General features: G+C 34.5%; 1 protein-coding gene across 1 annotated transcript in view; it reads right to left on the bottom strand.

Moving 5' to 3' along the window:
• ABCA13 (ATP binding cassette subfamily A member 13) overlaps positions 1 to 26,386 on the bottom strand; it is a 523,487-nt gene that overhangs the window by 494,674 nt on the left and 2,427 nt on the right. The window contains 1 exon segment of the mRNA XM_074283590.1: positions 3,515 to 3,608. Within this exon segment, the coding sequence (XP_074139691.1) occupies positions 3,515 to 3,608 (94 nt within the window).

The raw sequence follows: 26,386 nt of genomic DNA, 5'->3' as shown, positions 1-26,386 counted from the left end.
ACATCCTTCCATCATTCATCATATTGGCTATCCAAAGAAAAGGCAGAAGTGTCCTGAATTGAGAACTACCTTTAGATTTATGACACCAGGTGATATTGAGAGGAAGCAGTGAAGGAGGAAAAAAGTAAAGAAAAAAAATGAGTGGAAAATATTCTACATTTTCCTAAATGCAATAATATCTAGGGATGTTCTCAATAGAATATTCTAGTTAAATGAAATCTACTAAAATGGTAGTCTATTATATCCTTACATAGGATGCAAATTTTAATCTCAAAAAAAGATACATTTAAAACATATTGAAAAATGAAATTATATTTAATATAATTAGATATTTATTTGACAATTGCAGAAGTGATTGAGAACTTTAACATGCCCATAGTTCATTATTAAAAACATCAATTGTACATTAATTATAAGAAAGACTCAAGATTGATTAGATTCTGAAACAAAAATGTATTTTTCATTGGAGTAAACATCAACTTATGTCTCATAAAAATAAAAGTAAGAATTTTCTTCTAAATTTAGACATTCGGGAGGTCTTGGATAATTATGGGTCCTATTAGATAATTGTATGCTTCTATAATGTCTTGTTCCATACAAAAGTTAGGCAAACTATACTTTTAAGTAGCACATAATGAAATTAGTGATGGCATGAGACCACATCCCGTAGAGAAAAGGAAAGCAGTGTACATATTAGAAAGAGAAGTGGATCTAGTAACAAAAGACCTATGTTCAAGTACCAGGTGCTATTTACAAATCTTGTTTGTCCATCATTTTCAAAGAGGACCAATGGCACCACAAGTAAAACCTTGACTCATTGGTGAATTGGATTTAAGTGAGGCAGAGTTGTATAAGGTCATAATTCTCACTCTTCCTAAGCCATCAATGTCATGATGATGGGCAGTAACCTAGGATATAGTGGATGATGTTGGCATCTTGATGTCTGATCAGTCTCTAAGAACTCCACAGTGCCTATTTCAGTCACCTTCATGCCATTGGAAAAAATTGTTCTTATCCACCCATTCTACCAGAAGAAGTCTTCACATGCTTGGAGTAGACATCCACCTAACTCACCAACAAGTTTGAGATATGTCAGTTACACTCAACCTGGTTTAAGCCCTCTACTTTCCCCTTCAGTCTCTTAAGAGAGCATATTATTTTCTAATATTTAATATTTATAAAAAGCTTAGGTTTTCCTTAATGGAAGAATTTTATTGTTCTAAATTTTATTCTAAAACACCATATTTAAGACAATTTAACCTTTAGCAAAGAATTTCCCATTCAGGATCTTTAAAGGCTACCAAAGTTTCTTTATAAAAATACAGAAATTAATTGAATTTAAGTCAATTTTTAATATCAAACAGCCTTATTCAAAGTATCATGTATAAAACTTTCATTGACTTCCTAAAGAATTCCCTGATCAAAAGAGTACAGATTAATTAAATTACAGGATTGAAAATTCTTAAGTAAAAGAATAATGTTTTAGAGATTTATTGTTTTCACCAGATATAATTTCATTGAATCTCCACGTGAGGAAAGTCCTTTTACCAATGCAAGTTGCCATATAAAGCTTGCAACTTACAGTCTTAGAAAGACTTGCATTAAGTAGTTGAGTAACTTTTTAAAGGTCATAAAACCAATATGAGCCAGAATTTGATGTTAGATCTTTCTGACTCCAAGGAGAACTAGTTCTCCTCTATAGCACATCACTTCTCCCATGTTTTATATATACTGAACAAAAGAGGGGAAAATAAATCTAGCTTTATACAATGTTTTAAGATTTTTAAAGTGACACCATCCATTTTACAGCTGGGAAAACAAAACATGAAGAAGGGAAATAATTTGCTTTTAGTCACATATCTTGTAAGTGTCAGAGATAGAATGTGAATTGAGGTTTTTCCTGATTCCAACTCTAGCATTTTTTCACTATACTACTCAATCACTGTATTGTATTTCATCTTCCTCTGATCCCTCTCCCCATCTCCCAATCTTTCCCCTTTACCAGTAAAGAAAAAAAAATTTTATGCATTATATATCATAGTAATGAATTCATCAAATGCTTTATTTAACTGTGGGAGTAACCTTAGGTCTTTAAAGGCTATAACAAAACACCTGAAAATGATGCTACAAAATTGTGATGACCAAGAAGTGCCCTAATGCATGTTCTTTCTTTGCACAGGTAGAGAATATAGGTATTGGGCATTGTACACAATTTCCGACTTTCTAATACATTGTTAGTTTGGTTGAATTTTTTTCACTTCTTTTTTTATTATTGTTAGGGGATAGCTCTAAGGTTGAATAAGTACATACTAGAAAATTTCTTGTGATATAAAAATGAGGACATCAAGGTTTTTTAGAAGAAATTACATTTTAGGAACATAAAGAATAGCTAGATAGCATTTGAAATTAGAGGGCAAATATTTATATTTGTGCTACTGTTAAAAGATAAATAAATCTAGATGTTTACCTCATAATATGAATGATAGAAATGAACATATGATTCATAGAATGCCATTTTACTAGGAAACTTTTTTATGTTGATTAAACCCCATTAATTCGTTCAATGAATATTTTCATGGTATGGTTTCTAAATACAATCACTGGACATGATAGAGCTGGATATAATGCTCCAGCCCAGAAAATAGTGGAAAAAAGGATATGTAGCTTGAAAAATAGACTTGGGGAAATAAAACAAGTTTTCAAGTATTTGAATGACTATCATATGAAAGAGTAATTATGCTAGTTTTACTTGGACTCAGGCCTCTCCCCTATCCAAGCTATCACAAAATATTCCTAAAACACAGGAGTCCTTATGAAGTTTCGGTGGATTCCTTTTGCCTCTAAGACAAAATGTAGACTAGTCTGGCATTAGCAGAATGCCAACAATTCTTTTGAAACCAATTTAAAATTTTTGTTGACTGACTGGCTAACTACACAGTTTATTTCAGTTTATTGGGAAGAAAGTTTGATTTACTTGCCACAGCAGTGCCCTCTATATACTCCAGTCTAAATTAACTCTATGTTTGGTATATACCGACTGATCCCAATTCCATGTGTGGATTTCTCCAAATTATGGACCATATCAAAGGATTAGATTTTTATTATTTTCAATAATATTTTTTCATACTTCTACCAAAACTTTAATCCTTCAAGAATAAAAGATTTATTCAGTGTTGATGGTCCCCCTACCAGTGCAGACTACCAATCTCCCTACCAGTACAGACCTGAAACCTTCTACCAGTCTTATAAATAATCTTTAAGAGTTTCAGTGACTAAAAAAATCCATTACCTGTGGCCAACCTGGTAAAAAGATTCTCCAGACTTAGCTAGACTAATCAGTGTATAATTGACATGGAGTTCATTAGCACTCCTTTCCATTCCAAATCTTTTCAGTTTACTAAGACCTGCTAGTATGGCATAGCTTCTGAAAATCCATTTACCCAAATGCATCAGTGAGGCCTTAAATGAGGCTCTGTTTTGCTTTTTTTAATGAAAGAAGATTAAATATACTCACAGTTATCTCTGTGTCTTGGAGGTTCCTGGAAGCGAATCACTGTCAGAATTAGAAATAATGTGCATGGCCAGAGAAATTCAGAAAGGGATAGGACCTGGAAAAGGATGTAACAATGTTAGAAATTCATGGTGACAATGTTACTCACAAAGATGAACTGATATGCTTATCTACTATATAACAACCACCAGAAAAACCAGTATTTACCTAATGTGTAACCCTCACATCAACCCTGGAAAGTAGGTGTCATTGCTATCCTAGTTTTATATATAAAGAAACTGAGGCAGATAGAAATTAAGTGACTTGCCCAACATCACATAGCTATTAAGTGGCTAAGACTAGATTTGAATTCAGGTCTTCCTGGCTCCAGATCTAATACAAACTCCAATAGTGGAGACCAGCAAGTCAAGGAGAAAAAAAGGCAAATGTAATGAAATAATATTATCCATTGTGTCCTTTGCAGAATCCTGAGGTTGAATCAAGGGATTCCAAAAAGGAAAAAATTAGTTATAAGCCAACAAAATCAGCAGATGATCCATTTACCTCATTGTATTAGTCATGCACATCATAAATGCTCAACTATGTAGAGAACCTTTATAACCTAAAAATAATCATGTAAGCAAATAATTTTTGATAGGTAAACAGTTGAATATCAGCTTCTCTTGCTGGAGAGTATATAAAATAACAGTATTTATTTATCTTACTATTTGCTAACATTGTTGTTGGGGGGTATATTAATGTTCATTATGGATAATTTGATATAATCCAATCAGTCAATAAATATTTATTAAGCACCTACTATGTACCAGACATTGTACTTAGTACTGAATTCAAAGGTGATTGAGATTTTTTTTTTAAAAAAATTATAAATGTTAATAGACAAGATTGCTCATTATAAATATTCATTAATCTGGCTAAAACACTAAATTTCAAATGTGGAAGAAATACAAATAGAATGATAGTTCTCACCAAGTAGACCCTATTTCTGGTGATCATGACTGGAATATGCATTCTTTTAGGGGTAGGGCCTAATACTGTCATTTCATTTATTCAGGGAACTCCTGGATGAAGAAACTTCTTTTACTTATTCTCATCATCAACTTCTTTGCAATTTACAGTCTTTTGTTCAGTAGTTGTTTTTTTTTTTAGTTGTGGCTGACTCATTATGACTACATTTGGGGGTTTCTTGACAAAGATCCTAGAGTGGTTTGCCATTTCCTTCTCTAGATCATTTTACAGATGAGGAAACCGAGACAAACAGGATTAAGGGATTTGCCCAGAATCACACAGCTAAGAGTCTACAGCCACATTTCAACTCAAGATGAGTCTTCCTAATTCCAGATCCCACATTATATAGATATATAGAGATATCTATATCTATCTAATATGTGTATATATATATATACACACACATATATATATATATATATATATATATATATATATATATATATATATATGTATATATTAGAGCTCTACCCAAGTATTATTGAAATCTGGGACAGCACTCTGTCCAATACTCAAAGCACATCTGGGCTTTTTAAAAAGGTTTTAAAAGTTTTTTTGTTGTTGTTAAGTTTTTTTTTCTTAAGTTCTATATTCTGAGAAAACTATAAAGATATTTATAGACAAAATTGTCTAAAGACAATACACTTTTAATATTTAAGCTAATATATGATAAACTAAAACCATCTCCTTCCCCCCCCCAAAAAAAAAGGTTTTTTTACATAGGTAAATATAACATACATAAGCATAATATAAATTTAGATAAATAGAATAGAAGCCCCTTGAGGTCTAAAACTGTTCTCTTCTTATCTTTGTGTATCTAGTACTTAACACAGCTTCTGGCACAAGTAAGATGTTTTAAAAGGGTTCATTGAGTTCAATTTATTTTTGAGTTGAACTCTCGATGGAGAAAGACCATGTGTGGATATTACTGTATTGTCTAAAATATGATTAAATTTCTGAATACTGAATAGTGAGCAAAATGAATGTATTCCTTTCTAAGAGCTTACCATCTTTCATATCAATTCATGTAGACTGCCATTATAATATAGTTCACTAGAATATAGAATTGGATATATCATGGCCTAAATTACTCTTTCAGAAGTATAAAAACTATATATAATAAAATTATGATGTAATGGAGCATTTTAGACAGGCATTGGTCCTGCCTCCCAAAACTACTAAAATGATAAGTGACCACTCTACTTCAAACAAAAGACCAGAACCAGAGTCCCAGTTTCATCATTTATTTGCATGTGATAGCTCATTTTATCTGCTTTAAGTCACAGTTTGTCTCTAAAGTTGGGGATAATAAGAGCTACCTAACTATAGAAGTCCTTTGAAAACTATAAAGCTCTATAGAAATGTAAAGTACTCTTATAATCCCAACATTATTACTTAACATTTTCATCTGGAAAGAAATAAGGATTTATGGGGTGAGATCTTTCAAGACAGTTGTGAAAATCGAGTAAGGCTTCATCTACTTCAGAATTGGAGTAGGCCTGAAGGTCCTTGAGCATTGACCCAAGGGCATACTTAAATTCCCTTCCTGCTATCCTCCCATGACATCATTTTCTCCCTACTTCAGTCAAATATGGGCAACTATGTACTTATTGGCCAAGATCAATTTCTTGAGTAGTTCCTGAGTTTAAAATGTAAGACCCTCAGCCAAGGAGGATGATGGTCAGTGGTGGGAAGGGTATTTGCTTTAAGAACTAGTTAAAGTGTAAAACCTGTCCCAAAGGTGCCTCTTCATTTCAATTGCTGGCTTGTAGGGAGGGACACCTGCTTCTTGCAAGAACATATAATAAACTTTTGCTTTGTTCCTAAAGATCTCTCCAGCTTTTTTATTAAATGGTGACCACTCACCTTTCTGAGCCACACATCATGAATCTTTTTCATGTGATATGTACAAGGAAGCTAAATGCCAGAAAAATGCATCAAATAAGTAATTTCTAAAATCTTTTCTTGTCTTTCTCCCATCTCAACCTGCTCCTTTCCCTATCTAAAATAGTAATAAAGTAGTAAAAGTGAAGTAGTAATAAAATTGCTTGTACAATGAAAGTGAGAGAGTATTGTATAGTAAATAGAAAGCTTGACTTGGTGCTGGGAAAAGACCAGTCAAGTCTTATCTCTGAGATAAACACTGACTATTTGAATCTGAGCAAATGATTTACCTTCTCAGAGATGTACTAGACAACTCTGTGGGACTATAAATTATTGAGAATGGGTAGAGGGAATTTTCTAATCTTGGAGTTCCCTATGACATTGGAAACCTAAGTCCAGCCCTATCCCTAATAATAAATATTCTGATAAAACACTAAATATAATTCTATATTTCTATAGTGGTGGGGGTATGAAACTGTGTTCCCTTTTGATTTGTAAAATTAACACTCTGAAATTCTGTCCCCTTTGATTTCTGGTCTCCCAGGTTGGGCCATTTTTAAGGCAAATCACCCCCAGTTATAGCAGGATCTCCATTCAAATTCAGGCTGAAAAAGCCTTCAAAATAATTTCAATTGGGAGATCCTGGTCTAATCAGCTCAAACTGCATTACCACCACCCCCACATTCCCCCCTGCCTTCCCCACCAAGATATGCCCATAAAATAGGTTTCTTCTCTCTCATTTCTTTGTAGAATGTCCAAAGTAGCATGCTTTGCCTCTTTGGCATAGCTGCCAGGATCGTGCCTGCTGTGAAGACATTCTCTTCTCAGTGCCAGCCTCCATTTCCCTAATAGGACTTTGCCACTGAAGAAGTCAATTTTTCTAGCAAAGTTGACTTCTTATCCAACAATAAACTTCCATTTTTGCCACTTAAAACTTTTCAGATTCGTGAATTCTTTCATGAAGGATTTGCACTGACCAAAAGGGGATTCCCACAACTTTCTGACTACACTAGGACCCCATCAATAGTATTTTAAAATTGACAAAATCCAAATTTTTCTCATTGGATTCTGATAACAACCTTGTTTAGAAAGTAAGGTATTGTTATCTCTATTTTGCTAATGAAGACCATAAGACTCAGTAAAGTGCCCAACTATTAAATAGGATTGCTGACACTAGTCCAGTGACACTAGTAAAATGCTCTCTGTTATCAATCAACCAATAAATATTTATCTATACATCTACTATGTACCAAGTACTGTATTAAATATTGAGAATACAAAAAGAGGCAAAATATAGTTCATGTCTTCAAGGAGCTTTCAGCCTAAGGGACTATGATATAAAGTGAGTTTTATAGGCCCAAAGTGTGAGAGTGCAATCTCTAAACTCTTTTCATACTTTTCTTCGTATCCTGGGGCTTGGCAAAGAATCTCCTCTTTCACCTAATCCAAAGAAATCTAATAAATAAATGAATCTGGGAGGGGAAGACCCTCAGGGTTTGGGGCCAAAGCAGAAATGATTGCTATTCACATTCAATCTAAATCAAGCAGGAACCAAACAATGACCAAATGAGGCTTGGCTTAGGACCTATTGGTGGCCAATTAGAATCAAATTGGTTTTGATTTAAGGCCTTTTTTTGAGAAAGAAATCTAGCTAGTAAACTCCAAGATATCTTGGGAGAATTTACAAGTAGAAAAGGAGGAGGGGAAATGTTTTTAAGAGCATCTATAAATAAGGGTATTATACCCTATGTGGACAAAAGAAGGAAGGAAGAGAGGTAGAGAGGAAGGGAGGAAGGGAAGAAGGGAGGAAAGAAGGAAGGAAAGAAGGGAGGAAGGGAAGAAGGGAGGAAGGGAAAGAGAGAGGGGAAGGAAAAGGGATGGAACAAGGAAGGGAGGGAGCAAGGGAAGGAAAGAGGAAAAAAGGGAAGGAGTCTTTCAACTGACCAAGCTTTAGGCTGTAAGGCTAGCTTTATTCATAGAGATTTTTGTTTCTCCTTCATTCTCTAAAAAAGGCCATGACATGAGAGAGGTGATGCCATGACATATCGTTGCTTGCCTCAGTTGCTTTAATCACTAAATGGGTGAAGCTTCAGTCAAACTGAGACCTCTTTAGGACCTTAACTTAAAATAGCCAACGTCTCCCATTTGCATCAAGGGCAATTTCCAGTTGTTTTGATCTATATCCAGTCACTGGATCCAGATAGCTCTGCAGAGGAAAGTGAGGCAGGTGACCTTGCACAGCCCTCTCTCTCTTAAATCCAATTCACTTTCAGGATATGGCATCACCTCCCTAATGTCATGGTCCTCTTTGATAAGGAAAGACAAACAACAATAACTGTGCTTAGCAGAGTGTTCAGGACATGGCCATACAACAATGAGGTCAGCACAATGGCTCTGAAGACTTCAGTTTGGTAGTCAATACCTCTCTTCTTTTATACTTTCTTTCAGAGCCTCCCAAACACTGAGTTAGACTCTGGCAATGTTTGTGTCAATCTCATTATCAATGTGGACATCCCTAGAAAGTATACTGAAGAGGTAAGAGAACTTATCCAAAGCATTCAAAACTTTACCATTTACTATAACTGATGGTTCAACATATGGATGATATGGTGCTAGATAAGGGAAGACCTGTGTTTTCTTGGCGTTAATTGTTAGGCCAAAAGCAGCAGAGGATTGATCCATAGTTTGTGCAACTCTGCCTCGGAGACTGCATTGAATAATATGCAAACAAAAAATCATGCACCAACACTCCTTCCACCTTAGTTTTTGCTTGTAGTTCTCTTATCATCAGTGTGGTAACTGACTTGTCTGGCAGAATAAGATATCAGACTCTCAGGTCCTTTCTCAAACTAAACTGCCAAGCTTTCCACTCTACTACAAAGAACACAACACCATTGAGCTGGCCACATTGTTTGAATGCCAAATTTATGCTTGCCAAAAAAAAAAAGATTCTATGGAGATTCACACAGGGCAAGTGCCTGGTCAGAAAAAGCCACACAAGTACACTCTTAGGGTCTGTCTAAAGAACTTTAGAATTTATTGTATAACATGGGAGACCCTGACACAGAATCACCCAGAATGATCCTCTTCAAGACCAAAGGACAATAACCAGGTCAGCACTTAGTAGGTGTTTAACAAATGCATGTTGAGTGACTGACCTTCTTTTCAGAGGAAGTAAAAACAAACTCTAATATGACCTGAAGTTCGCTGATGAAATACAGAAAACTTTAAATCTAACACATCCATCTCCTACTTGTTCCTATTGAATCTCCTTAGCATAGGCCATGAACATTGGACTATCACCTGAGCCTTGTAACCATTTTTATTACTTTCTCTCCCAACATCCTCTGCTAATCCATCATTCATTCTCCTTTACAGATTAAATGCTCTTACACATGAATCTGGTCCTACAGAATACTTCAAATTCTTTAAACTAGAATTCTAATTTCTTCCAAACCTCCAGTCTTATTACATTATATTCCTCTCAGCTAGTATGACATTTTACCCTATTAGAAAACTTACTGTTCCCCAAACAAAAAATCTATCAATTTTCTATTTCTTACATCAAGTCCCTGATACCTCTCATCTCTACCTCACCCCACATATCCAATCAATTGTTAACTTATCAAATCAATTTTCAAAGTTTCTCTCTCATTCATTCCCTTCTTTTCATTCAGAAGGCTACCAACATAATACAAACCTTCATCAGCTAGACTATTTTAGCAACCTCCTAACTGGTCACTCTGTTTCAAATATCTCCTTTCTTCAAACCCATCCTTCACACAGCTGCCAAATAATTTTTCTTAAAACAGGAACCTAACCATATTCCTCCTTTCTTTAGTAAACTACAATGGTTCTCTTATGTCTAGGATGAATATAAACTCTACATCTCTGAATCCAAACTTCAACAAAACTCAACTCAAACACCATCTTCTACATAGAGACTTTCCTGCCTGCTCCCAATTGCTAATGCCCCCCCTCAAAAAATAATAAATTACCTTGTTTATATATTGTATCATATGTACTGAAGCATATCTCTGCATATTAACTTTCCCAATAGAATATATGTTCCTTAAAGAAGGTTCTATTTCATTTCTGTTTTTGAATCCCCAGTTAATAGTAAAATGTTCCACATATAATTGGAACTTAATAATGTTTGATTGACCTAATTGACTGCCTATTAAAATTCTCCTCACTCTTTAAGAACATGGTCAAATGTCAACCCTCCCAGAAACTTACTCTTTTTTGACTCAGACTTAACACAGCATCTTTTATCATTTATCATTTTATTCCATAGTTAAATGTATGGGGGATATATTCTTCCACTTAAGTAGAAACTAGCTGAAAGTAGGAATCATGTTTTATTAAATCATATTTCACCACCACCCCATTCCCCATTGCCTAGTTCAATGCCTCTATTACCTATCAGGCACTCAATAGATGGTTAATATATTTGAAGGTGACAAAACTCCATTCTTATTAGGGCAACACAATTTAAAATCATTATCTATACCAAACCTTCTTAAACTATGAATTGCCACCCATATAAGCTCATTGAATGTGGGAGTGACAAAATTATGATTTATTATCAGTAAATGTTTGATTTGCATGCCTGTTTTATATACCTATATGCCCCAGGTCACATAAAATTTCTTGGGTTGAGAGTAGAAAAAGTTTACAAAACCCTCATCTACAATGCCATAGGGTTGTTTCCATATTTCCTTGCTTCCAGAGCATGTTATATGGTTAGTCAAACACTTTTCCAGAAAGAATGTTAATTTACAGGTGAAAAGAAAATCAAACAAAAACCCAGGAATCTGGACATGGAGATTCAAGTGAGAACATGATTATTTCAATCTCTGATGTTTTGAACCTGAGCAGACCTCCTGATGTTTTAGCTTCTTTACTCTTGGAAGAACATTGGTCATTTTTTTTATCTCTTTCAATTCTTTCCCATGTCTCCTCTGAATAGAAATACTTCTAAAGCCAACCAATCATTTCTACACCTCATCATTTGCCTATATGTGACTTGAAATCATAAAGAGAAAACAGGTGGGAAATAATAGTTCAATCTCTATTATAATTAGAGAAGAAAGGAAATTGCTCCTTTGAAATCATTCATAAGGAAGTATAACCTGTGCCAGAAAGTCCAACAATATAAAAAATTCCCTGACAATGTGCTGAAACCCAATATCACACTCTTTGATGGCTCAAAAAATCCTGCCGAGGATTACTTTAAGTCCAAGAGATCAAAAAGGAACAAAAAAGGTCATAGAATCTGCAATACAGAAATGTATTTTGTAAGCTATTGTGTTCATTCATTCATTATTGGTGGGCAAAAAAAAAAGATTTGGGCTTGGACAAAGGATTTAAGGAAAACACAGAAATATGAAATAAGATGTTTACCTTTTATTAAGATAGCTTGATATTAATAGGAGAGACCATTTAATCTTTTTTGAAGCATTCTATCAGCACCAAAGCTAAAATTTATAAATAACTATACTGAGATTAAAGACATTTATGTCCCTTGGCTTAGTAAATTGATGACAAAGTTCTATTCCAAATGGAATTTTTTCATTTTTTAATAAAACTCATACATCTTTTTGAATTAATGGTACCTCTAGGATTTTCCAAATGAAGAGAGTACTTCAATGAAGTCAGAAGACTTATTCAAAGTTAAAGGCATGTACAAGCCAATTGCTACACTTTCTGGAAAGGACAGTGAATAGGGAGCAATTATGGTGGTTTTAAATTTGAGATAGCTTCATATTGGAGAGCTGCATGGAGAGCCTGCTGTGATCCTGTCTCTTTGCCCATTACATGTGCATGAATTGATTTCTTTGTCAAAATATTTCTCTGCAGAGGCACATCAAGGGTGTACCCTTTCTCATCGAATTTTTGTATAGAATTTTTTTTTATTGCTACCATATTCATGTGTCATCTCCTCTGTATCCTTGAAAATTGCATCAGAGTTCCATATCCTATCCAAATTAAAAGATTTGGGGACCTGATTACTTAAGTATCCAATATAATGTTTTCCTCCTCCCTAATTCTTTTACTCTTATCCAGAGCCAGGCCTAGCAAAACTCAGTTAGGTGAACTTTGGTTTGAGTAACTCTTCTACTTCTTATCTTTACTCCTTCCTGATCATCATTCCAATATGCTCTATACTCTAATACCTTTATAACTCTTGCTGTTCATCAGAGAATTCATATAGGAGAGAAGCCCTATAAATAACTATGGGAATGCCTTCAGTCAGAGCTCCAAACTTACTGTAAATGAGTAAAGTGATATTGGAGCAAAACTTTATGAATCTAATTAATACAGAAATTCCTTCAGCCTAAGTATAGACCTAATTAGATACCAGAAATTTTATACTGTAAATGGAGTCATGCAAATGTAATTATTTTTTCTCTGAAAAAATTTCTTTCCCCATATCTTGTGACAGAGAAAACTAAGAAGCTCATTTATAATAAGATAAAACAAGTATATTAAAAGCAGACCTGGATTTGGAGAATCAGACATAGAGCTAAATCTTGCCCATGCTACCAGCTGTGTGACTATAGATAAGTCACAGTCTCTTAGATCCTCAATTTCTTCATTTGTGAAATGGTACTAATGATATGAAATTATTATTTTAATACCTAATTTATTTATTTACTATCTAATTAATTAATAATTGATAAGTAACACCGACCCCCACAAGGGTTTTTTCAGGGATCAAAGGAGTGACTAAAGAGAGTGGGTTTACCCCAAAGAAAAGAATCTCAGTGTCATGTCAGGAATCCTAAGAAAGTATTCTCAATATCCCTCAAGTCATAGCTTGTTGGAGTCATAAAGAATAGAAAAGACCTGAGCTTTGTGTGGTAACAAATGATTTCAAAGTTGCTGAAAAAAATGTTCCACTTCATTAGTAATGAAAAAAAATTTAGAGTCCAAGCTCAAACAGAAGCATATGAATCCTCATGGTTTATTTAGCTATAGGTGGTTTTTATTTCAACTGAAAACCACAAGGTATAAAGTGCTTTGGTGCCAAATCAACGAGGGAATTAGGGAACAAGAGACTTTTCCGAGGGAGGAACTTGTCACAAGATCTCCTTGGTGAAAAGAAGAAAACATTGGAATAAGTTTAGTATATCATGGAAGTTAAAGCGAAACATACAATTAGTCTGTTACCTTTGTCCTTTGATACATATACTTTGGGGGAAACTGAAATTCAATTGTGTTTCCTTGGGACAACAAGTGACCACAAGGAAGCAAGATTTCAGGAAGCAGAACTTTCCCAGAGGTATTAGGAGGCCTTTGCTGTTCAATACTATATCCAAAAAGAATGGAATTACTTGCACAAAGGACTTGAACAATCAATGAAAGATCAAGCTGAAATGAGTTGAAGATCACAATTACAGTGGGCATTGAACTGCTTAGGGATGTGGAAAGCTTCATGCTGGGCCTTCTACATGAATGGCTAACCCTTCTCCTCAAAATTCAAGAATCTGCTCCTGATGTTAGATTTTACAAAACAATCCACTTCTTGCTATCATTTGCTAGTTGTTTCTAAGGACAAGAAATAGTCTCTTATTTTCTTTCCCCTTCTGTGAGTAGGGAGTGGGAAAGAGTAGGAGAGAGAATAGGGAAAGGATGGGGATGTGAGTATGTGATTGTAGCTATTTTTCTCTTCTGAGGATAATAGATGCCCATTGTTTTTCTTACTACCAGAGTGATGTACATAATTAGTATACTATCCATGAAAGTATAAAACTGGTGGTTACTTTGCTATAGTGAGTTCTATGCCATGGGTATCATATAAATCCCCTTCTGTATAAATTAGAAATATGAGATTCTTCTATTTCCTTCCTTTTATTAATGTTTTTATGTATTAACCAGATTCTAATATCAAACAATAGTTTGAAGAATAAAACACCACACTCATTCTGGGAGAATATACATAAAATCTCACAGCAGATTCCATTCAATAATGCTCCTTTTTAACACCATTTAGATGTCATATAGGCTATACCAAATTGGGCTGATAGCTCTTTAGAGGAAAATGAAAAATAGAATTCATTTTACTTAGTGCATTAAAGTTTATGAGGTAGTTTGCTCACAATTATTCTTAAGGAAAGTGTTTTTATCCCATTTTACATATGAGAAAAGTAAGACTCTGAGAAGTTATGTTCCATGTTAAAAAAAAAACTTTATAAATCAAACAAAAAAGATCTAAGGTTAGCAAAATTCATATGGCATGATGGAGCATGGTTAATCTCTATGAAGCTAGAGAATACACTCACATGTGAGGGAAACACAAATGGCTGTATTAGATTCTCAGAGCACTATGCTGTAGCTACAGTGTAATATAATTTTATATAGCAGTAATAATAACAACAATATCAAAAAACTACATTGCACTTTAATGTTTGCAAAGTACTTTACAAATATTATATTATTTGATCACAACAGTCTCTAGAAATAATTTCTATTATTACCTCACTTTTATATTTGAATTCAGATATTTCTGACTCCCAATACAGTGCTCTGTCTACTATACAACTTAACTAGCTTCTTTGGAAAGGGAAAGGAAAAGGGAGAGAAAGGTGGAAAGAGAAGAAGAGGAGGAGAGGAGGGAGGAGAGAAGGAGAGAGAAAAAGAAGAGAAAAGGAAAGAGAAAGAATGGGACAGAGGGAGAAAAGAGAGGAAAAGAAAGAAGGAAAAGAAAAAGAAAGGAAGAAGGCAGGAGAGGAAGATGGGGGAAATGACCATTTCAAAGCATCATGTGCACATTATTTCGTTTGATCCTCATATCCAATCCTATATGGGAGTTAATACAACTATTATTACCCACTTTTACATGTGAAGAAATGGAAGCTCAAATGGAGGAAGAATTGACCACCATTTTATGTCAAGTAAGTATTAGGGCAGGGATCTTACCCATGTCTCCTGATTCCAAGCATTAAGTCCTTTCTTTTGGATCATAATTCTTAAAGCAAGGAATAATTTTTTTATATTGAAATAGCATCCCAATGAAATTTTTTCCATAATAGTCCAAAATATCTTTTGGGATATTAAATGGGTTATTTAAGAGATGTTCTTCTGAAATAAGAAATGGAAAAGAAACTTTTATCTTGATCTATTTTTTCATGAGAATCTAGTGCCTGATGAACAGATATTTCTTTACTCCTTGTTATCAGTCCATTTGCTTCCATCAGGGGCAGGGATTTGAGAAAGAGGTCAAAGGACTGGTTCTATATGCCCTAGGAAAAAAGGAGTGCCTTTATAAGTCAATGCTACTTTGGGTGGGAAGTTGAAGTAGATGTGGAATTTTAAGATGTTCACAATGACAAGAATACTTGGCCAGGAGGCAGATAAATTACAGTTCATATCAAGCATCATGCACTTACTAGCTATGTGATTTTGGACTCAGTTTCCTTAATTACAAAATGGGGATCATAACACCTACCTCAAAAAGTTGTTGTGAAGAGGAAATTATTTCTCATTTGTTATTCACTTAGCACAGTGCCTAGCACTTAACAAGTTCTTAATAAATGTTTTTTTTTCCTTTACTGACTTTTATGTACTATATAAAAAACCCTAAATCAAGTGTTCTCAAAGTCTTTGGTCTCAGAATCCCTTTAATACTCTTAAAAATTATTGAGGACCCCCAAAGAACTTTTGTTTGTGTGGATTACATTTGTTGATATTGACCATATTAGAAATTAAAATATCTTAGTAATATTATGAAAAATAGTTTTAACCTCATAGCCTCTTAAAAGTTCTTCAGAAAACTGTAATGACTTTTGGACCACACTTTGAGAATTATTGACCCAACTAATTTACTTCCTCAAACTAGAATTCAGTTTCTTCATATGTAAAAGGAGAAATATCTAATGCTCCTTCCATCTTTAAGTTCTACAGTCCACAGTTGATGCCCTATGGTAATTGATAATATTATAGCAGCAAAAGCCAAATAATTTTGGAATTTTTAAAAGAATTTAAGAATATATTTAAACCAAGATGACCAACTGGAATTCTTCACTGAAGATATATCATAGGAAGGGATTCATTCTTACTAGGTCATTCAAAGAGATACTATGAATCCCAGCCAACATAAATAAAACCTAAAAATCTAAGAAGATTTTGTGGGGGGAGAATGTTCAGGGAGGGGAAGATGGATTTTGATCACAATTCTATTAGATAGGTTCAAAGTATTCCTTTCTGCATTTAACAATTCATCATATTATAGCAAGGTATTCTCTAAAAGAATAACTACTTTTAAAGGTGTTAACAGGAATAGGCTGACATGAAATCTCACAAAAAATTTAAGATCTTAGAGAAACCATAAAGTGCACAACTAAAAATTTTACACAATCATAAATTTCTTTTGATGTCAATTTTCATTGACCAACCCACAAACTCACTCTTAATATTGAAGTTGATCTTAATATTGAAGTTAAGCCAAATGTATTCAACTCGAACAGTACTTTTTGGTTTTAGTTAGACAGAATTTTGTGGTAAAGAGAAGTCATAAAAATTTCTGTAAATATGATTTCTTGACAGTATTCCAACTGTCAGTAATCACCTATGTTGGCATGATTAAACAAAGGATGCATTAAGGCCAGGAAAAAAAAAGAACCCCTGAGTGTGAACAGAAAAATAGTCTCTAATTTTCTGATGGAGCAAGTATCCTACACCTATTGCAACACCCTGGTTAAAACAGAACTTCATTTCTTCAGTCATGAGGCAACTTAATTGGGGAATTGGGGGTGGAATGGGTTGAGAGGAAGAAGAGATGTCTGAAATGAGAACCTGAAAATAAAATAGATTAACAAATGACAAGGAAAGCATCTAGTAGCTTTTAAAATCTATACTTGTAAAGCATGAACTCTAACATATATTGTGACTGAAGGCAGAAATTGAAAACTGAGTTCTACTCATCACTAACTGTCCCCCAGATACTCCCCTACCTAAACTGACTTGTCTACCTAATAACTGGGGACATGATCATTTTTAGTGTAAACTCCTAAGGGCAAAACATCTCACTTTTATATTTATATCCTGACTGCCTAGAACAATTCCTGAACACAGTAGGTGCTAAAAATGTTTGTTGATTGAATTTCTCTTTTAGCCCCAGTGGATAAAAGAACTGGAAAAAGCAGGTATGATGAAACCTATTAAGACCTGTTTGGGTAGAGTGGGACTCTAAACCACCCTTAAGTTATCATAAGACTGAAGCATTTAAGAGGCACCATGATATATTAGCTGGAGTATTAGATTTGGAATTAGGAAGATGGATTCAAATCCTACCTCAAACACTTAAGATACATTTATTCCCTCTGCACTCTCATGGACCACTCACCTTGAATAACCTTTTGCTATTCAAGCCATCTTTCACACAGAGAACAATTTTAACCATATTACTCACAATTTCAATAAACCCTAATGGTTCCTTATTAGATGCAAAATCTTCTGTTTATCATTTAAAAATCTTCACAACATGATTCCAACCTACTTTTCCAATCTTATTACACACTACTCCCCTTCCTGTACTCCTCAGGCCAATAGAACTGATCTTGCTGTTAGTCTTCATACATGATATTTCATCTCCTATCTCCATCCTTTGCACAAGTAGCTTCCTAAGTCTGAGAAACACTCTTTCTTCACTTTTTTCCCTTTAGAATCCCTAGTTTCCTTCAAATTCAACTAAAACATCATCCTATATGATGTTTTTTCTGATCCTCCCCACTACAGGTTCTTACCTCTCACTATCAGAATTACCATATGTGTTTGTAAGTGTGTGTGAATTGGATGTATATACACACACATTATGTACATTTCATATGTTTGTTTTTTATTTGTTGTCTCCTTCTATAAAATCCTAATTCCCTAAAGACAGGGACTTTCATTTAGAATTTTGTTTCTCAAATTCCCAACAAAATGCCTGGTGTATACTAGAAACTTAATAAATTCTTGTGAATTGATTGATCAGATTCTAGTTGTGTGACTGAATGAGTCTTGGAGTATTCATCTACAAAATGAAGGTGAAATTAATAGCAACTATTTCATAGGATTATTGAATCAAATATGATAAGGTATGCAAAGTGTTTCATAATTGTGAACTGTTGTTCCCCACTAACAAAGATGATGTATTTCTGCGTAGAAAGGGAATACAGAGAGTGGAAAATCTCAAACCAGAATCAGCCAAAAGCACAGTGGAGCTTAGGATTGACAAAATAAATGTACACACCTGTCTGAGTTCCCAAAAACAGCTCTCAGCCTCCAATATTCTCATAAAATAATATGGCCAGAGGTCACACTTGCTTCGTGTTTCTGGAGTTACTTCTATAGCAAGAGCTTTGAAAGGTTTGTGTAATTGAAAAACCTAAACCTTCCTGGACTCAACATGAATAACTATACAATAGTGACCCAAGGGCACTCCTATGAACAAACCTGTGCTAAAAGTAAGCAATAAAACCTGTTGGGAAAAGAAAAGACAATTTTGAACACAGAAAATACACACAGATGCAGCAATGGATGAATTCTTTAGACCCCTAACCTTTTGACAATCTTGAAATATCCCCGCCCCCATGCAGCTATGGAGAAACCAGAACACTATTAAACTATTGGTGGAGTTGGAAATTGGTGTAATCTTTTGGAAAGCAATAAGGCATTCTATAATGAAAGCTATGAAGTGGTTCATGTCCTTTGACATAGAAATACTACTATTAGAACTATATCTAAGAATGTTATAAAAAGAGGGTGAATCATATTGTGGTAAAAATGTTATGACAGCATTCCCTACACAAGCAGAATACTAGAAATAATTCATATGTCCAAGAAATTGTTTCTGGAAATAATAGATGCAATACGGTATAATCATTAGTGCTATGATCATGGATTCAGGAAGACTGACTTTGAAATCAAATTCCTATTAATGATGACAACAACAATAACAACAATCAGTAGCAATTATATAGGACTTTAAGATTTGCTAAGCACTTTAAAATATTATCTCATTTGATCCTCACAACAACCCTGGGAAATATGATTATCTTCATTTTACAGATGAGGAAACTGAGGCAGACAGTGGCTTTGTCAGGGTCACACAGCTAGTTAGCTAGTGTCTAGGGGGTAGGTGGAAGAATCCACAGAGTGGTGAACCTGGGATAATAAGTATTTATTGTTGTTATTATTGACTATAACTACCCATAGCAAAAACATATCTGCTAAAAAGAGAAAAAAAAAGGGAGGGAGATATGGATGCAAATAAGGGATTATTATTTTGTCAAACAAAGTGTAGACAATTAGAACTTTAAGATTTTATTTATAATCACTTACAAGTTCAGGTTTATATTTTTCACTGGTGAGGTGAACTTTCAGGGCTGAATATTCTTCCCATATGAAGATGAGCAATTTCCCTAGACCTGGCAATTCTAGATAGTTGCCTGGACAGTGTAAAATTAAGTGATTGTCCCAGTCATGCAGCCTCTCTATTACATAGAACTTGAACCCAGCTGTTCCTGACACCAAAACATTTTTGTGTTTTATTTGAAGTTTGGAACAGAATTTTCTTTTTTAAAGAAATCCCCCATTTTACAATACTGTCAACAAAACATGGGAGGAAGCCAGCTTTCCTTTTGCACCTTTTTTCTGCACCTTTGTCAACCTATTGAAAGGAAATCAGGAAACTTGGCGTTTTATTTTTGGAGGCAATCAGAATTAAGTGGCTTGTCCTGGAACACATAGCTAAAAATAAGTTTCTGAAGTCAAATTTGAACTCAGGTCCTGACTTTCCACCCTACTACCTCACTGCCCCAGTACCTTATTTTTGAAACTACCGTGTTTCCCCGATAATAAGACACTGTCTTATTATTTTTTTGGGACTAAAAAACACCAGAGGGCTTATTTTCAGGGGAGGGCTTATTTTATCCTCCATCATGCCCCTTTTATCCTCCATCATGCCCATTTTAGCCTCCATCATGCCCCTTTTAGCCTCCATCATGCCCCCTGAGTGCTTATTTTATTCTCCATCGCTTACTGAACTTACCGAGTTTTTAGATGGTCCTGTCTCAGCTCTACTCTGCGGCGCTGCTCTCAGTAGCGCCAGCAAGCAAATCACCAGGGAAGAAGAGGATGACGCGCTCACTGCTGCAGCTCTGATTGGATGCAGCTCGGAGCGCGACGTGCGTTTCACCCGGGAGGGGAGGGCGGCGCTGCTTACTGAAGGTACCGCTACGCAGCATATAGCGCAGGGGATCACCATGATGACCGTTTTCATAGTAAGTTCGATAGGGCTTATTTTCGGGGGAGGGCTTATTTTAGCGGAATATTAAAGAGTATATGGGTGTCTTATTTTCAGGATAGGTCTTATTATCGGGGAAACACGGTATTTGTCTTTTTTTTTTAATCTATATTGTTAGCTATTTTAATGTATTCAATTCACTAGAGAAAGAAATGGCAAACCACTCCAGTATCTGCCAAGAAAACTCCATGGGGTCATGAAGAATTGGACACAGCTAAACAAATGAACAATATAAAAAACAGAGTAATTGCACATTGTAAAAAGGGTGCTTGTTGGGGGCTAGAGAGGGAAGAGAGGAAAATTGGTAGAGCCTATCTAGAAATAATTCCTTTAAATAAGGATTTTAAAATCAGAGTTTACAAAACATGAGATACTTTAAATAAAGAAAAAGAAAGGGAAGGGATAGAGAGAGACAGAGAAATTGAGAGAGATACAGAGAGACAAAGACACAAAGAGACAGAGAGAGAGAGAAAGAGAGAGAGAGAGAGAGAGAGAGAGAGAGAGAGAGAGAGAGATTAGAACAATCAAATCTAAATGGAAAATGAAGATATATATATATATATATATATATATATATATATATATATCACTGAAAAATAATTGACCAATAAGTATCCAGTGCTTTCTATATGCACAAATTTATTCTATATCTTGAAAGATCATAGCAATAGTAACTCACATTTAAGGTTTATAGAGGACTTTCCTCACACAACCCTGTAAGGTTCATATTTCAAAAATTATCATCTTCATTTTGCATATGAGCAAAGTAAGAAGAGGAAACAAGGTGCTATGTTAAGAGTCCTGTTCACGTATAACCTATATCAGATTGCTTGCTGTTCTAGAGAGGAAGAAAGGGAGGGAGAAAAAAATCTTATAAAAGTGAATCTTATAAAAATGAATGTAGAAGACTATTTTTGCATGTAATCAGAAAAATAAAATGCCATTTAAAAAAGAAGGAAGGCAGGAATGATCTCTCTGGACTTCAGCTTCCTAAACTATAATAAAGGGCATTAGATAAGATCTTTTAAGTCCTTTGCAACTTTTGATCTTAAGTGATTTGTCCACAAATTATAATTACTATACTTCAGAGCTAATTTTCAATCCCTATCCTTTAGCTACAAAGCTAATATCTTTTCTATTATGGCATACTACTTTGAACCACAATACTAAAAATAAGACTTTTCTAAAACACAATATTAACCGAGTTATCCTGATATGCCCTTTTCCAAGCTACTCTAACAATTTTTTCCCATAGTTCAAGAAAAGGTTTACATTTGGAAAACAAAAAAATATATATATTGTTGCCTTATTTTCCAAGATTTGAAGCTTATTTGCCTAGATGGAAAAAAGGAAGAGATCACTGAAGAATTTAAAACGAAAATGACAAGCCTGGCACAGAGGCATGGTATATAGTTCAAATAACCAAATATAAACTGTAGCTATTTCTGGGGTATGATCGTTTTTACTTCCTTAATGATAATCACTTCTCCCCCATCTCCAATCCTTGAAAAGATAAAGGATTTGATCTGAAAAAATTTATATTCTAAGCCTGATTAAGACCAATAAGGTGAAAATATTTGCTGAAAAAGAAATGATGAAAATCTTGGGGAGCAGTGACCACTCATATTAGAATTAGAGATAAAGAAGGTGTGGAAAACCAGGCATAGCCTAGCATACTCCTTTACTTTGGGCAGAATAGATTTTAATAGATTAGAAAAATATAGACTCTCAGTAGGAAGTTTTAATTAGGAAGTCAATCCACAAGAGATGAGAATAAATAAAAAATGTACTCAACACACCAAAAAAAATTTTTTTTCAATAAAGACAAAAGGGAGTGTTGTTTAAAGAATATGAATGATGATCTCATTAGCCCCCATAGGATTAATTATTATATCTAAGCATATGGCTCACAGATCTATATATTCAGCCCCCATCTGGTCCCATCAGTTCTTTATTTGATATTTTCAGGAGATATCACAAACTCAATGTGTCCAAAATAGAATTCACAATCTTTTCCCTGAAAACCCAAATTTCCTTATCAGTTCCAAGACAACATCATTCTTCAAGCTTCCCAGGTTTGTTCCTTGATATTATGATCAACTCCTCATTCTCCCTCAACCAGTATACCCAGTTAATTGCTAAAATATGACCATTTCCACTTCTATACTATCTCTCATATCTGACTTCTCTCAGTTCCTATAACCACCACCTTCTTTTTATCCCTCTACACTTTTCACCTGGACTGTTTAAATAATCTCTTAATAAAGCTCCTGCCCCCACGCTCTCCTCACTCTAATCCATTTTCCATACAAATGATAAATGTATTTCCCTTGAGCACAGAGCTGACTACTTCTCCCCTTCTCAATAAACTTCAGGTTCCCTTTTGCTTATAGAATAAAATATAAACTCTATCTTGGATTTTTAAAGTCCTTCACAACCTTATCCAACTTCACCCAAGCTTACTCTAAGGCTCTTTTTATCTTTATTATATATTACTTTTATCTCCACACATTATAATTTAACCAAATGAGTCAATTATCTGTTCCTTGCTCCATTTCCCATCTCTGGGAAATCCCTTTACACTAGGCTTCCCCCGTGCCTGAAATACACTCATCACTTCTCACCTTCTCTACCTCATAGAGTCTTTCACTTTTTTGAGTCATATTTCAAGAATCACTTTTAATATGTGACATCTGCTGAATCTCTGTCCCTACTTATCATTTGCTAGTACCCTCCCTCTTTAATTACCTCACACATAACTTTCTTGCATTTATTTTGAATATGCTTATCTATGTACATGCTATTTCACTCAAAGAAAGGAAATTCATTAAAAGCAAAGCTTATTTTGTTTGTTGTTGTATTTCTATTATCTAACTCAAAGTCTGGCATATAGTAAAGCACTTAACACGTGGTTATCTATTGATCAATGCACAGGGAAATTATCAAACAATGCAAATTTCAAAAAGAAAAGTATAAAACATGGAATCAAGAATAAGTAATGGAGAATAAATTCAAAAGAATGGCTGATCCTGTAAGTGGAGTGTCAATAGCACTACAATTCAGAATAAGCTAAGTCTAGAGGATGCTAAGGATAATATATATTCTTCAAAGTAATTTTAACTATATGAGAGAAAAGAATAGGATCAAAGAAAGGATAGAACAACTGTCTCAGTTGTGTGTGATGATAAGGAGAAAAAAGAGGGCTCCATAATTTTATTTCATGTCTTTTTCTGACAAGGAAAAATAATCTTTAGATTGCATAGAAGAGTCCAAAACTGATTAATAGGAAGTTGACACAGAAGATAAAGTTAGGAAATTGTCAGGGAGCCCCTCGCAATTCCTTGAATAGTTCAGTTCACCAGACCCAGAGAACAACTTACTCAATTACTGAAAAATATGGTAGATGTGATTGCTTAGCCACTGAGATGGGAAGTATAAAAGTACAATAAAAGGACAAATGCCCTAATTTTCAAATAAGAGGAGAAAATGGAGTCAACAAACTATAGATCAGTTTGATTCCCAGATTTAGATACCTGTGTACTTTGGATTAATATAACTTCAAGGTGGTGCATAAATTATTTCAATTCACCGGGTCTTTGTTTATGAGATTTGGAAAATACACACAATTCATGTCCTGGAATAGTTCTATTCGGTGTCTACTAGACTCTAGTTATAATACAATTAACTATAAAGTAGAGTTCAAGATAAGGTGAGTTTCTTTTGAATCCTATCCAAGTGAATTTGGTCAGTAAAATCCCCAAAACTCTACAACCAGTACAAAGAGAATGTTATAAAAGTCTTTATTTTGAAAGTGTTTGTTTTCAAAAGATTTACCAGTGATGATGAATGGAAAAAAAAAAAAAGGCTGGATTTAGAGTGAATATAAAGAGCATTAGTGTGAAGAGTACTAGATAGGAAAGGAAGGATTTGAATTCAAAGCTCTGCTCTTCTACTCCCTATAAGCAATTTTAAAAATCACTGTTTTCCCATTTTATGGAGACTATTTCAATCTCCATAAAATGAAATAAGGGAACTAATTAAGCTCTGAATCCTCTTTCAGCTTTAATTCTATGATCTTATTATTTTTATTCCATCATTATATACTAATGCATTAAATTTGTGGCCTATGAAGGTAGGGTATTCTTCCTCACTCTCAGTTCCATGCCTGACTTTTCGACTTATGTTTACCCAAGAGGCAGGCATACAAGTCAGATTTGTTTTAAAAGAATAATACTTAAAATTACAAAAGAACTAAAATACTGCATCTATGAAGATTTGAAATGTCCTTTTAAGATTGCCATATAGATCATATAGTAATAGGAACAAGCAATTTATGTGCTATATATGCAGTACTCTATGAAGCACATATAGTGTATTTGAGACACAATCCCTGAAAACATTGAGTATGCAGTTTAATTAGGGAAAGAATACATATGAAACAAGGTAATGTTTAGGCATAACTTGAGTCTAAAATACATATTTTAAATTAGCAATATATACCTATGATTGGTCCTAGAATTCCTTTGATCCCCCAGCTAACATCCCCAGTCCTAGCACTTAAAGAATGACTCCTCTACCTCTATCATTGCAGCCATGTTGAAAAAAATTGAACATTTTAGTGATCCTATGAATTCCAAAGTGGAAGAATAGAAGAAGGTATGAGAAAGCAAAGATTTTTAGAGAAGATAGTAAATTAAAGAATCAAATGAGAGCTGTACCTTTAAGTGCCACAAAATATCTTTCCAGTCCTCTGAATTACTGTATTTTATTTATTTTTTTTTTAATTATTATTATTATATATATATTTTATAATATTATCCCTTGTATTCATTTTTCCAAATTGCCCCCCCTCCCTCTATTCCCTCCCCCCGACGACAGGCAATACCATACATTTTACATGTGTTACAATATAGTCTAGGTACAATACATGTGTGTGAATATCATTTTCTTGTTGCACAATAAACATTAGAATCCGAAGGTACATGCAACCTGGGCAGACAGATATTAGTGCTAACAATTTACATTCGCTTCCCAGTGTTCTTTCTCTGGGTATAGTTATTTCTGTCCATCATTGATCAACTGGAAGTGAGTTGGATCTTCTTTATGTTGAAGATTTCCACTTCCATCAGAATACATCCTCATACAGTATTGTTGTTGAAGTATACAGTGATCTTCTGGTTCTGCTCATTTCACTCAGCATCAGTTGACCTAAGTCTCTCCAGGCCTCTCTGTATTCCTCCTGCTGGTCATTTCTTACAGAGCAATAATATTCCATAACCTTCATATACCACAATTTACCCAACCATTCTCCAACTGATGGACATCCATTCATCCTCCAGTTTCTAGCTACAACAAAAAGAGCTGCCACAAACATTTTGGCACATATATGTCTCTTTCCGCTCTTTAGTATTTCTTTGGGATATAATCCCAGTAGTAGCGCTGTTGGGTCAAAGGGTATGCACAGTTTGATAACTTTTTGGGCATAATTCCAGATTGCTCTCCAGAATGGCTGGATTCTTTCACAACTCCACCAGCAATGTATCAGTGTCCCAATTTCCCCACATCCCCTCCAACATTTGTCATTATTTGTTCCTGTCATCTTAGCCAATCTGACAGGTGTGTAGTGGTATCTCAGAGTGGTCTTAATTTGCATTTCTCTGATCAGTAGTGATTTGGAACACTCTTTCATG

This window comes from Sminthopsis crassicaudata, chromosome 1 (assembly GCF_048593235.1).
Source record: "Sminthopsis crassicaudata isolate SCR6 chromosome 1, ASM4859323v1, whole genome shotgun sequence".
NCBI classification, from domain to species: Eukaryota; Metazoa; Chordata; class Mammalia; order Dasyuromorphia; family Dasyuridae; genus Sminthopsis; species Sminthopsis crassicaudata.
The sequence above is the reverse complement of the archived record's forward strand: the minus strand, read 5'-3'. Positions and strand labels throughout refer to the sequence as shown.